A 15,011-nucleotide genomic window follows, 5' to 3' on the forward strand; every position below is an offset into this window, starting at 1 on the left:
AATAGTTTGGAGGCGGAAGTGGCGGCGGGAGGGGCGAAGCGGGGCGCGGCCGAGCGGAGCTCCCCCCCCCCCCCCCCCCGCGTCCCGCCGAGGCCCGCGCGTGTCCATGGAAGGCGGAAACGGCGGCGGGGCGCGTGAGGTCGCGCAGGGGGGCGGTCGCCGGCGCCATGTCCGGGGGCTTCGAGCTGCGGCCGCGCGACGGCGGCCCCCGGGTGGCCCTGGCGCCCGGCGAGACGGTGATCGGCCGCGGGCCGCTGCTGCGAGTAAGTGCGGGGCCGGCCTGGCTTCCTTAGTTCTCAGTTTTTGCTTTTTTTTTTTTGCTTTTTTTTTTTTTTTTTTTGCACGTGTCCACGTACGAGGAGGCCTTAAAACGTGTCCAGTGCGAGGCAAGCCCGCGCCCGCCGGCCGCTGGGGGGCGCTCATGGGGCCCAGGGCTGAGCGTGTGCCCCTGTGCTCCGTGCAGCCCGACCCTGGACAGAGGTTGCTGACCCCGACCTCGACCCCCGACCCCCGACCCCGGCCTCAACCTCGACCTCGACCCCGGCCTCAACCTCGACCTCAACCCCGACCCCGACCCCGGCCTTGACCCTGACCTCGACCCCGGCCTCAACCCTGATTTTGACCCGACCACGACCTTGACCCTGACCTCGACCCCGACCCCGGCCTTGACCCTGGCCTCGACCCCGACCCCGACCTCGACCCCGACCCCTGGCCGCACCGCGGGAGCCCTGCTCCGGGCGAGGATGGTCGTTCCCCGTAGCACCCGCAGGGGATGCCCGCGACCTGGGGCCTGGCTGTTGCTCAGGGGCTCTAAGGTCTGCAGGGTCGCGCGCGAGGTGGGCCGTGCAGCGGCCGCGTGGAGGGCCCCGGGGCTGGGCGCCAGGCGCCGCCGGGCTGTGGGTATTCCCCGCCCCCTGCATGTTTAGGGCTAGCAGACCCTCCTGTGGCGATTGGGATTTCGTAGGCCTCTACGTAAAACGTATATATCTGTTTTTATTTTATTTTGATTTTATTTTATTTTTTCTTGACATTTCAGGGTATTTTCTTTAGCGTCTATTTGGTACAGCCGATTTGCACGTGGTGGCCCAGTGGGGTCCTCAAAGAGACTGAGACACGGGTCCCATGTGCACGTGGTGGCCCAGTGGGGTCCTCAGAGACGACTGAGACACGGGTCCCATGTGCACGTATGGCCCAGTGGGGTCCTCAAAGACCACTGAGAGGGGGGTCCCATGTGCACGTGGTGGCCCAGTGGGGTCCTCAAAGAGACTGAGACGCGGGTCCCATGTGCACGTGGTGGCCCAGTGGGGTCCTCAGAGACGACTGAGACACGGGTCCCATGTGCACGTGGTGGCCCAGTGGGGTCCTCAAAGAGACTGAGACGCGGGTCCCATGTGCACGTGGTGGCCCAGTGGGGTCCTCAAAGACCACTGAGAGGGGGGTCCCATGTTCACGTGGTGGCCCAGTGGGGTCCTCAAAGACCACTGAGAGGGGGGTCCCATGTGCACGTGGTGGCCCAGTGGGGTCCTCAAAGACCACTGAGAGGGGGGTCCCATGTGCACGTGGTGGCCCAGTGGGGTCCTCAAAGACCACTGAGAGGGGGGTCCCATGTGCACGTGGTGGCCCAGTGGGGTCCTCAAAGACGACTGAGACGCAGGTCCCGTTTGCATGTGGTGGCCCAGTAGGGTTCTCAAAGATGACTGAGATGTGGTCCCCGCCCTCCAGGAGTGTTCTCTTGGGCCATGGAGACACACCTGTGTCCGTGCACGCAGCCATGAGAGTGCACCATGGTCCCCCGCTAACCTTCAGTGTCTGAACCAAGACATGGGTATTGGCCTTAAGAACCTGCAGGAAAGGAGTGGTGGTTGGGGGTGGCGATGTGGAAGTGAGTCCTGAATCAGTGTGTGTGTGGGTGTGTGTATGCATGTGAGCTGAGGTCCCTGAGAAAGTTGAAGCTCACATGCTGCTTATTTATTTATTTATTTATTTATTTTACTGCACAAGCAATTACTTAAATGTTTGGATGACATTCTGTTACTTTTTTCCAGTTTGTTAACTTATGCAAACATTGGAGAGAACTGCCTGAGCGGTTCGGTTTTTTTTTTTTTCCTCCCTCCCTCCTTCTCCCTTTCTCCATGTATATATACATACACATACATATGTTTGTATATATATGAAATTTTACAGAGTCTGTGCTTCATCCAGAGAGCTTTTGTCTAGTGACAATTAAGTTTTGATTTACTTTGATTTACTTAACTAATTGTGTCACCAGGACAGGGTGCTGTGGATCTGGTTAAAAGATCCATGAATTGTAGTCCTGTGTTTTATAAACATGGCAACAGGTTGCAGATCCTTTCATGGTTTGTGGCTTGATCTCCGTGTTACAGGCTTGCTAATGTGAGATGAGCCTCCTTGGTTTCTGTCTTAAAATGGTAAGGAGTAGAAGAAAGTTAGCCTGTTGGGTCAGAATTTTGCTTCTCTTTTTCAAATAATCATTCAGTGATGAGATTTTTTTTTCTTGCCAAGTTTGGCAGATTGTAGAAGCAGGTTATGAACAGTGTCCTCAATGTGTTGAAGGAAAAATGTGAAGAACAAACAAATCAGTTTGTGGTTTTTAAGACATGTTTCTTTCTTTGCAGTGGTTAAAACCCTACATGAGGGGGTGCCCGGATGGCTTAGTCATGATCTCAGGGTCCCGTGATCTCTGCCAGGCTCCCCGCGCAGAATCTGCTTCTCCGGCTCCCTCTCCTCCCCGCTCCTGCTCTCATCATGCACGCTTGCTCGTGCTCTTCTCTCCCTCTCTCAAATAAATAAATACAATCTTAAAAAAAGAGGGAGAGAAAACAACTCACCATGGGTGTGCAGTTTCAAATAGCAGCAATTCCAGGGAGGCTTTTTTTTTGTGGTATGAGAGAGCAAAGATTTAGTTAAGGTAGGGAAACACAGGAAGTGCATTGTAAATTATGCATGACGTGATGATTAGTTATTAATACGTGATTAGTAATGATGATTTTTGGACTCCCTTAACGAGTCATGTTTTTTTTTGGAGACAAGCTTCACAAGCATTCATGGGCATACAAGCATAAAGGTTTATAATTCCAGTGTGTAAAATGGGCTTGGTGGTGAAACAATTTGGTAAGAATGTCTTTATGTCTTTACTGTGCCAGGAAAATACTTAGAGATAACAGAGCACAGTGAAATTTAATTTCCTTGAGCCATTTGCTTCAGTGGAAGTCATCAGTGGACCCAGGGTCTTGGTTTACTTTACTCGGTTGTAATTCTATTTTATGATCTACACTAATTAAAGGTTTTGTAGCAGAATGAATCTCTATGGAATTATCTGGGGTGCAGACAGCCAATCCCAAAGGTTACATATTGGATAAATTTATTTACATGATATTATTGAAATGATTAAAAAAGACAAAACATGGAGAACAGATTAGTGGTTGCCAGGAGTTTAAAGACGGGAGGGAGGAAGGGAAGGGAGCAGGAGGGAATTGATATGGTTATGATACAGCAGCATGAGGGATTTTTGTGGTGATGGAAATGTTTTCTATCTTGATTGTTTCAATATCTGATTGTGATACTGTCTTCTGGTGTTGCAAGACGTTACCACCGAGGAAAACTGGGGATATGGCACAAGAGATTTTTCTGTATTGTATCTTCCAATTATATGTGAACCTACAATTATCTTAAATAAAAAATTTAATTTTAGAAAAGGTTTTTCAGTACAGCGTCTCAAGCAACAGAGTACCTTTAGGGGAAATTATTTGGTTTATGTTTTTTTTTTTTTTTTTTTTAATTTAAGCTGATTATACTCTTTTTAAAAAGCTGCTTATACTCTTAAATGAAAACTACTGTTTTTGATTTCACATTTTCCTTTTTCTGTTTTGATAGAGATTATATGACACATTTCTTTCTTATCTTTTTCCTCCAAAGAAATAGGACAACATAGCTATCTAGTCAGTCTTCCCAACAGCAGGTGTAATGGAATTTATTTAAAAGAGAAGAGGCCCACGGTTGTGGATGGGGATGGTCAAGGACTCTAGTACAGACTCTTTCCTGGCATCAGTTCACCCTTTGCAAGAATGCTGTTAAGTGTCCTACAAAGTCTACACAAAGTAGCCGGTAACTACTCTGGCCGGGCAGCTCTGTATGGTTTCTGCTTGTTACAGAAGCTCCCTGGCTGTTCTAGAATGCTAGTCCTACCTGCCCATTGGGATGTGCCCAGTGCCTCTAGCTACTGGGTATCCCTCCCCCCTTAATTACCAAGCCTAGTACAGTGCCTGACACAGGGGAGGCCCTCAAAGCACATGACCTCTTCCTTTTCCACGTCTCCGCTTTTCATTTTTCCAACTGTCAAAAACAGCCTACTTGTAACTGAGGTGTGAAAAGGATGTAGAACTTGGAAGTGAATTTAAGCATAGTAAAGAAGCAGTGCTACCAGCTGCTAAAGCTTACAGAGCAGCGTTCGTGATGGATCGTCGTTAGCATTTTTCCTCTTTTGTTGACTATTAATTGAGTAAATTCAGAAAATAATTGAATATATACCAGTCAGAATGGAGGGATGAAGAGACACAAGTCATTACTCTCAAGAAACTTGGAGTCTCCTAGGTGTGAGAGACAGAGAAACGGGAAACTAACCAGTAGTCGCCGCCTCAAATGGGGACTGGGAAGGGGTCCGTAATGCAGTGCCTACTGCTCACCCCCATGCCCACCTGGTAACAGTGTCCTGTTGTTTTCAGGAGTAGTCAGAGATCTGGATATTTATTTATTTGTTTGTTTGTTTGTTTATTTATTTATTTATTTATTTATCCATGAGAGATGCAGAGACATGGGCAGATGGAGAAGCAGGCTCCCTGCAGGGAGCCCGACATGGGACTCGATCCTGGGACTCCAGGATCACGCCCTGGGCCAAAGGCAGGCACTAAACCACTGAGCCACCCAGGGATCCCCGAAATCTGGATTTTTAGATATAACCTCTGACTTTTGAAAGGTCACATTTAATTAAAAGTTTTGTTTTGGTACCACAAGCCACACAGAAAAGGATGTTCCATGATACAAAGAGGCATAGAAAGGAAGGAACCCATAATTAAGATAAGGTGTCAGGGAAGGTTTCATGAACTCAGCGACACTGAGCTGACTTGGAAGTGTCAGAACAGTGAGAAGTTTGGTAGGTAGGGAGTGGGTGATAGAGAGAGAAAGGCCCTTCGGCTCGGTGGGGGGATGGTACATGGTTTCCTGGCTCTGATGGGAAGCCTATGGCATTGGATGACTAGATAAGTGCTGACCAGGCTTGTGGGATCCTCACATTGCATCTCTGATCCCCTTTAACTGTTACAGACGTCGCTTTTATATGGTATGTAGCTTCCTTTTTTGAAATAGGCTTCATTTTACTGAGCAGTTGTAGGTTCTTGGCAGAATTGAGTACAAAGTACAGGGGATGCCTAGTATACCTCACCCTCCCCGTCCCCCCACCTCCCTCACTCTCAGCACCTGCACCACAGCGCTGTGTTTGATGACCCTGTATTGTCCTTATAATCCAAAGTCCATAGTTTATGGTACACTATGCACATTCTATGGGTTGTAACGAAAGTGGAATGATATGGGCGCCTCGGTGGCTCAGCGGTTGAGCATCTGCCTTCGGCTCAGGCCATGACCCCAGGGTCCTGGGATCGAGTTCCGCATTGGGCTCCCTGCAGGGAGCCTGCTTCTTTCTCCCTCTGCCTGTGTCTCGGCCTCTCTCTCTGTCTCTCATGAATAAATAAATAAAATCTTAAGAAAAAAATGTTGATGTGCATAATGACACACATCAGCTATTGTAGTACCGCGCAGAATAGTTTTTCACTGCCCTAAAGATCCTCGATGTTCTGTTTTTCTTTCTTCCTCTCCCAACCCCTGGCAACTACTGAACATTTTACTATCTCCATAGCTTTACCTTTCCCAGAATATCATATAGTTGGGAATTGTACAGTATGTATACGGAGACTTTTTTGGATTGGTTTCTCTCAGTTAGTAATGTGGGTTTACACTTCCTCCGTGTCTTTTTTAGTGATGAGTAATACTCCATTGTCTGGATGTTCTGCAGTTTAAGCGTTTACCTGCTGAAGGACATCACGGTTACTTTCAAGTTCTGGCAATTATCAGTGACTGTTACAAACATCCAATGCAAGTTTTTGTGTGGACTTGAGTTTTCAGTTCATTTGGGTAAATACCAAGGGGCTCGCCTGCTGGATCATGCATACGGTGTCTGGTTTTGTAAGAAGCTGCCATCGTCCTTCAGTGTGGCTATACCATTTGCATCCCCTCAGCAGTGAATGGTTTCCTGTTGTTCACAACCTCACCAGGGTTTCCTGTTGTCAGTGATTTGAGTTTTGGCCATTGTGATAGGTGTATAGTCGATTACTTTTCATAAGTATATATATTCATATATATTTATTTCTAATCAGTCTCTCCAAACCGTCTCCCGTGTACTGCTCAGCCTGAGTATGCCGTCTTCTCACATGCCTCCATACCTCTGTTTGAGTTCCTTCCTCTGGTAATTTGATTCTGTAGGTAGCATTTGAATATCTGTATTTTTAAAAACTCTGAAGATGATTCTGTTGCGAAATGAGAGTTGGAAACCTCTTCTAGACACACTAAGAATGCTTGGCAGAGGGTAATTCTTTAAGAAATGTCTGCTGAACTGAATTAAATAACTATTCAGAAACTTTAATTTACCAAAGTCCCAAGTGGAGATTTAAATCCAGTTTTGTTTTCCTAAGATCTGCTTATGCGTTTATTATGTTGCCTTGTCATAATAATGATAGGGATGATGTTCTCACATATGCATAGCTTTCACTTCACCAGTAGCATTGCAAGCCTAACAGGTTGGGGGAGTTGGGATTTCAGTGGCATCAAGTCAGCACAGTTCCATCATACTAGCATCTAACAATTCAGCATCCTTGACTTAGGAGCTCAGAAGGTGTTGGATTTTACTTTTTGAAATCTAAACGATCTATATTTCACCAGTATTGTGGATTAAATAGATGTTTGTGAGGTAGCCTGATAACTACTATGATACCATTAGTTTTAAGAGACAGTATTTCACAAATTTCAGACCATTTCACATCCAGTATCCTAATAACCTTTTATTTATTTTCTTTTTCTTTTTATTATTATTAATGACCTTTTAAAGAGAGTTTAATCTGTCTAGAGAGCCTCTGGCAAAAATCAACTTTGTCTCCTCAAACTTGCCCTTTGTTAATATCAGAAAATGAACTTTGGTACATTCCAAGTATAATAAACACTATATCAAGTAACTTTTGCCCTCTCGAGGAATAAGAAGGACTTATCTAATGTTATGACAGAGTCTCGGTGTTGGTTGAGCTCTGGAGTACATCCTGGATCTGATAACCGGGAAGCACTCTGATAAGAAAATTTTATGGTTTGTCAACTGGTTTACCTAACCAGTCTCCCATCCAAGTACCAACCAGGCCCGATCCTGCTTTGTTTCTGAGATCAGATAATCATCAGGTGTGTTCAGGGTGGGTGGTATGGCTATAGACCACAGTAGCCATATGTGGCCCTGCATGGCACCATGTGCCCTTCTTTCTTTCTCTACTTTAAGTCTTAATTTTAGATTTTATTTACTTGCCTCATACACAAGTTTGAGGAAAATATTTTATGCAAATTATATCTGAAATGAATTCTGTGCTTCTTTAGTTTTATGCATTTTTCATAATACAGGCCCAAGTCCCATGCCAGGTGGTTTTTTATTTTTCTCTACCACGAAGGTTTGAATTTGTCTCTTTTTCTATTTGTCTATTGATAGAGCAAGCCAGATAATCTTGTGTGAACGCATTGTAAGTTATAAAATATTTTACGAAAAAATTTGTTAACTATCTTAGCCTTCGGTGTGTTATGTAATTTATACTGGAAAAAACAAATCTTGCCTCTTTGCTGTTCTTTTATGTTTATAGGAGCTAGGCTACAGGGGGCATTGTATTTATTTATTTGTGATACTCAGAAATTTCTCTAGGAAAACATTCTAAGAAAAATTAACTGCTGTTGGTTTTTCAGTGAATGTGTATAAATAGGCAAAAATGAAAGGAAAGATACCCTTTTATTCTGTTTCAGGATCCAGTAGTTTTTCTGCTTTTACTTTATTCAGGTTTATTTTTTATTTTTAGAATTTTGGAAATAATAAATAGGTCAGAGACCTTGATTCAAAACATCCAAGCATTTTTGCTAGTAGCATAAGAAAATCTTCATTTTGTTTGACTTCAGTAAATGTCAAAAATAAATATTTGGCAAACAAATCACAGTTCTTTTATGTTTTCATGTCTTTGCCTTTTATTCGAGCACAAACTCCATGTCTTAAAAATGAGACATGAAGATAAGGAGAAAGGACTTTGTCCTTATCATAATATGTGAAACATTCAATTTAGAACCAGAAAATCAAAGATAAGGGATCCACATTGTATCAATACGAAAGTGATACAGAAACAGTCTGGTCCCCATTCAAAAAACAATATGAAGAATTCAAGTAAAAGAGGTTTGTTCTGTAGTATCTCTGAAGAATTGTTACCATTTTTGCTCTTGTTAACAAAGGATAGGAGTGATTTCAGCATTACCCATTAGCCTGTGTATTCTTCAGCTCCTGCGACATGCCTATGCAGTTTTTGTAACGTTAAAAAACAATTCTTGGGTTTGTTCAATTTGGTTAGCTTTTTTGTTTTCTAATATTCCTTCTCTGACTGGCTGAACATAAAGGAATTTGTTATTAGATGTTCAGTATCGATATAACTGTTGTTACAGTAAAGGATATTCATTATCATTACTTTTGGCCGCAGGTAACAGAAATGCAACAAAGAGCGGTTTAATCACAGTGATTTTTCTTTTGTAAGACAATCTCAGGGGCAGTCAGTCCAGGGCCGGCACGGATGCTCAAGGAATGGGCTCTTCTGTGTTCCTCCTTTTTCATCCTTTGCAGGTGGCTTTCATGCCTGCAGTCATGAAAGTATCCCACTGAAACACTAAGAAAAGAGAAAGGCACAGGGCAGAAAAAAGTCCACGCCAGTTGCGCCTGTTCTTACCGTGAAGGCAGTAATCTCCAGAAGCTCCACTGTTTTAAAATGTAGGTTTCGTTGTTTTGTTCAGGAATGATGAGGCCAACAGATCAGAAGATGATTATCACTCAGAGTTCCCAAGAGAAAGAAGGGCACACGGTGCCATGCGGGGCCACATGAGGTTGGTTGAAGGCAGAAGGCAGAGAGAGCTAGGGGAACTGCAGGAAAGCCTTTCTTACGGTTTTCTCAGCAATGAATGGGCAAGACAAGGTACGCAGGTGTAGGATGATCTAATTGGAATAATTTCATGTGGCCCTGAGCTGTGGGTGGCTGCCCCTGGTTGTCTGATGCCTAACCCTGGGTGATTGGGGCAGCATAAGAGCCAGGTAAACCCAGAATTGGGAGTACAGGTTTGGGATTGGTTAGTTTGCATATGAAAGGTGTACTTGCAGGTGAGTCATTTACTGTCTTTAAGAATCCAATAACCCTGGGAGGGGTAGTACTTCCTTAGTCCAAAGTGTCAAATATCAAAACATTAGATGCAGAAACTAGAAGATGTGGTTAATATACACTCCCTTTTCTTTCCTTTGCTAGAACTTGTCATTTGGCCATCCTTAGCTACAAGGAATTCTGGGCATTTGGATATTAAATGGGTGCATTGTTAATCCTAAACAAAAATTAGTATGGAAGAAGAAATGAATAGTTATTGATTAAGCAACTAAGTAGCATCTGGTACACAATGTCACATGTGAAGAACTGGCATCTAAAAGCACAGGTGTAGTTTAAATCCTAAGTTGCAAATTCAAATGCCTGCAGAGGCCAGCTCTGCAATAAAGAGTGAAGTGTGCTCAGTGGAAGATTATAGGGAGTGCTGGGGACTGTGGTGAGATGGAAGGTACATATACTTTTCCAAGCAAAACTTAAAAAAAAATAAAAACCTAAATGATTTGTGACCTATTGGCTACGAGTATGTGGTGCCCAGTCTAAAATAGGTGAAAAAAATTACAACTAAATAGAAAGAGTCTTATTAATTTTACTGAAATGACTATAAATAGAATTATATCTCATTTATGTTACTTAGCAATCATATACTACATTTTCTAGGTAATTTGTTTCATTTTTAGAGAGTGAGAGAATGCACATTCACGAGCAGGGGATAGGGGCAAAGGGAGAGGGAAAGAGAGAATCTTAAGCAGGTTCCACACTCAGCGAGGAGCCAGATGTTGAGCCCTATGTGGAGCTGAGTCTCACAACAGATCATGACCTGAGCTGAAATCAAGAATCAGAGGCCTAACCGACTGAGCCACCCAGGTGCCCCAAAATTGTTGATGATATTGTGTGGTCACTTTGGGAAAGTGGTGTCTGTCAGACTTCTCCAGTAAAGACACAGTTCCCTTTGTGAGCAATTTGTGCAATGATGCATTGAGACTTCAGGAATATTCTTTTTCCATGAAGCACTTACCTGAAAGTTAACATCTGTTGATCCTTTCCTGAGTCAATTATTATATTGGTAGTTACAAAATAGTGATTTTCTGGTTTGATCATTTCTTCTTCATTACTTGGCATTCTTTTATGAAGAAGAGCTTTTCCTCCCAGCCCTAGCCCCAGCCCTTGTCTTGAGTTCAGTATGAACTCATGGATTATTTTATATTCAGTGTGTTGTATTCCTTATTATCATTATTCATATTGATTCCCAAATTGTTTCCAGTTTTGCTTGGACCACTGAACTGCTGGATATGAGATATGTTTTCGTTATTTCCCACTCAAGGTGTGACTGTTTGGGGGAGTGATATTATCTGTACCCCACCACCCCTAGCTCTCACTCTCTTTCTTTCTTCCCATTTGTCCCTTGACTTTCTGTTCCAGCAAAAGCCCTGAAGCTTGATCTGCATTTGGTGTTTCTTTCCCCTTTTACAAGTAAAGTTTGTGGTAATCTCTGTCTCTTAGATGGGCTTTAGATGTGAATATAGGTGGTTTTATTTGTTCTAAGTGTTGATTTTTATGGTGTGATGAGTGTTTAGGTGGCTACAGTTATTTGACAGAAAATTGGAATTCCCCTATTTTAACTATTTTTTTGGAGATATGAAATATCTTTCAAATGAAGTTTGGGTAATCAGTAAGCAAAATCAGGTAAGTATTTAGTACCTTTTGAAGTGTGTTATGCCATTTGTTCCTACTCTCAAAAAAGAGTCAAAAGACCCTTTGTGAGTCTTTGAGTTTCTTTGCTTTTCTATAGCCTTTGTCTTTTTACTTGTGGACCAACATCAGTCATCCCCCCCCCCTTGTCAATGCACTGCCTACTAAGCCCCACCCACTTTTTTTGTCTACTGTGTATAGAGAAATGGGAATTCAGATAACAATGTTGTTAGACTTAGGTATGACATTAGAATACATAGGGCCAATGAAAACCTGAAGACCTTTTGGAGCTTTATTTAGGGCTTGATTTTCCCAGAATGTCTACCTGCTTATTAAATAGTCATCCTGCCTTATTTCTAGTTCTGTAGTATATTCTAGTTTAGATAGTTAAACTGATGGTAAATAATCTAAAAAATTATATTTTATGTAATGATAATGAGGGAGGCAATACAGTGTTAAAAGGACGAGTGTCACCAGAGTCAGATTCCTTGGGTTCAAGTCCTGGTCTCCCTGCTTATTGACGTGTAACTTTAAGTAGTTGCTTAACCTCTCTGTACTTGTCATTACTCTTATAAAATAAAGATAATAATGCCTTCTCCAAAGGTTTGGTGAAGATTTAAAAAGATAATACATGATACGTGCATCTGAGTGGCTCAGTCGGTTAGGTGTCTGCCTTTGGCCTAGGTCATGATCCCAAGGTACTGGGATCACCCTGTGTGCCCCACCCCTCCCACGCCTCCTGTGTCAGCCTCCCTGCTCAGCAAAAAAGATAATATGTGGTAAATACAGAAGAGTGCCTTAGACTTGATAATTAATTGCTATTACAGCTAATATAGTAGTAAGAATATATGGATATTTACTCTGCACAAGTACACAAGGAATAGTGATCTCTGTTTAATAAAGCAGGTTATCAGATCTTTAGGGTAATTTATTTATGACCTGGCCTCCACAGACCATATGCCTTCTACCCTCCCCACACCCATTCTGAAATTAGAATAAGTTCTAATGATAATTTGTTAAAACTTTAAGCTTCCTGTAGAGAGAACATAAGTTACTTTGTAATTTACTATTTATTTATTTATTTATTTATTTATTTATTTATTTATGATTTCATTTATTTATTTATTCATGAGAGACACAGAGAGAGAGAGAGAGAGAGAGAGAGAGACAGGTAGAGGAGAAGCAGGCTCCATGGAGGGAGCCTGATGTGGGACTCAATCCTGGGTCTCCAGGATCAGGCCCTGGCCTGAAGGTGGCGCTAAACCGCAGAGCCACCTTGGCTGCCCCTACTCATTATTTAGAGGTATAGTTTATTTTATTTACTTTTTAAAAAGACTTTATTCATGAGAAACACAGAGACAGAAGCAGAGACATAGCAGAGGGAGGAGAAGCAGGCTCCCTGTGGGGAGCCTGCTGTGGGACTCGATCCCAGGACCCTGGGATCATACCCTGAGCCAAAGGCAGATGCTTACCCGATGAGCCACCAGGGTCCCTAGACGTATAGTTTAAAAGGGACAATTATAGCTAAATGCCCAGATGATATTAATTTTAAGGACTCTTTAAAAAACACTTTTTTAGGAGCAGCCCCAGTGGCTCAGCGATTTAGCGCCGCCTTCAGCCCAGGGCATGATCCTGGAGACCCAGGATTGAGTCCCGCGTCAGGCTCCCTGCGTGGAGCCTGCTTCTCCCTCTGCCTGTGTCTCTGCCTCTATCTCTCTCTCTCTCTGTCTCTCATGAATAAATAAATAAAAATCTTTAAAAAAAAAAAAAACTTTTGGGCACCTGGGTGGCTCAGTGGTTGAGCATTTGCCTTCAGGTCAGGGCATGACCCCAGGGTCCTGGGATGAGTCCCACATCAGGCTCCCTGCAGGGAGCCTGCCTCTCCTTCTGCCTATGTCTCTGCCTCTCTGGGTCTCTCATGAATAAATAAATAAAATTTAAAAAAAAACCAAAAACACTTTTTTTGATATACTGTAGAAATGCACAGCTTGCCATGAAATTACATTGTTGTGGAATGATATGTCCACTAGAGGTCATGTTTTGATTTTATATATATTTTTCATGCTAGTGTCAGGAAAACCCACTTCAAAGAAAGACTAAGATGGGGAAAGTCCATTATTGCTTTCTGCAAAAATAGTATTTAAAAAAGAAAGAAACCCAAGCTGAACTATTAGAGGAGCCACTATTGCATGCCATGGTTTTATATTTGACAGTCTGCTACTCAGTTGGTTAGAAAATTGATTTGTAAGCTTCCTTCTCTCTGACGTAAACTATTTCTGAATGATTATTTGCAGATATAGTATCATATATGACTATTTTCCACATATTTATTTATTAATGAGTATGGATTTGGAGTGCTACCTACTTGAGGAGTGGCTTATGCAAATTACTTCAATTCTCTAGACTTTGAATTTACAAATTCGTAAAATGTGAATAATAGCTATGACAGTATTATGGTGAATCTCAACATTTAAGTGAAAGCTCTATGCAAATGGTAAAATCTGTGCACGTTGGAAAAACTGGTGTTTTTCGCCCACAGGGCACATGATGGGAAAGAATATAGGAACCTCCAAATTTCTTCTCTCCTTTTTGATAGAACAGATTATTAGTTTATACTTACTTTTCGAAACTAGCCATTGTGGCCAATAGTGTATGTATTTTAAATGCACTACTTTTAAGATACTTTATTTTAGAAAATGTTCTAAAGATTAACTGTAGCTGTCACAAATCTACGTATGTGGAATTCATTCACCTGGGAGACTTAATGAGCCTATTTTATATAGTCATAGACTCACATGTGGAACTGCTCTCTGGTTTAAAAAAAAAAAAGAGTACTGATTCTTGGCACTTTCACATTTTTTGTAAGTTTTTGCTGAACTAATGGGTTTAATTGAATTAGGCATTGCTGTAGTCTGTTTTTACTGATAATTTCAGTCCTGAGGTGGATAATGCCAGTGTTGAAGTGATAGATACCAACGTGATCAAGAAATGGGCCAGATAATTACGGTGTTCAGTAAAGTGTGTGCTTAAAATGTTTTCGTTATGTATCAGCCCCAAGTAACAAAGCCAATCTTAACTATTGTGTTTATAGCCTTGCAGGGAAGGCTCAGTTGGCAATTTTCAGGATTTAAAGTGCAAGCGATTTTTGAATTTTGGAATGCAGAAGTGCTTGTGAGCATAAGTAGAGCATTATTGGCTCAAGACAGGAAGCAAATATTTTCATTATACATTATTATCTGATACTAAGGTATATGTATATATGTCATAGGTGCATATACACATACATACATAAATGGTAATCTCTTTTTCACTGTAAATATTTGGTTTTCACCTCTCCCCCTTCCACCTTCCTGTTCTGTTAACTTACTTCTGAGGGCCCTAGAGCTCCAGCACAAGTCTGCCCGGCCCTAAAACTTGTAGTCACACCTTTATATTTACCAGATTGCTGTCTTCAAAATCTTTTGTCAAAAAAAAAAAAAAAAAATCTTTTGTCATCATAACCTACTATATATTTCTTGTATTTGAAAGGTTTCTTAATAAGTACATAATATTTAGATTTTCTAAGAAGACTATTTATTCATGAGAGACACAGAGAGGGGCAAAGACACAGGCAGAGGGAGAAGCAGGCTCCCTGCGGGGAGCCCGATGTGGGACTCATCCGTGATCCTGGTATCATGCCCTGAGCCAAAGGCAGATGCTCAACCACTGAGCCACCCAGGTGCTCCCAAAAATGTCTATCTTGAATGGAAACTATCATGAAAGGTTGGGGATGTGTTAGATTCCAAGTTTGAGTCCCTGCTCTGCCATTTATTCTTATGACCTTGGGCA

At 42.5% G+C, this 15,011-nt stretch overlaps 1 protein-coding gene across 4 annotated transcripts in view; it reads left to right on the plus strand.

Moving 5' to 3' along the window:
• Window positions 1–82: 82 nt before the first annotated feature.
• Window positions 83–15,011, plus strand: part of APLF (aprataxin and PNKP like factor) — a 67,569-nt gene continuing 52,640 nt past the window's right edge. The window contains exon 1 of one of the 4 annotated variants that reach the window (XM_035696001.2): window positions 83–263. In XM_035696001.2, coding sequence (XP_035551894.1) covers window positions 168–263 — 96 coding nt within the window. In that variant the 5' untranslated portion in view covers window positions 83–167. Of the gene's footprint in view, window positions 264–728; window positions 816–15,011 lie in introns of those variants that run through there. The other 3 variants (XM_025470098.3, XM_025470115.3, XM_025470099.3) reach the window with 3 other exon arrangements.

Source organism: Canis lupus, chromosome 10 (assembly GCF_003254725.2).
Source record: "Canis lupus dingo isolate Sandy chromosome 10, ASM325472v2, whole genome shotgun sequence".
Taxonomy (NCBI): domain Eukaryota; kingdom Metazoa; phylum Chordata; class Mammalia; order Carnivora; family Canidae; genus Canis; species Canis lupus.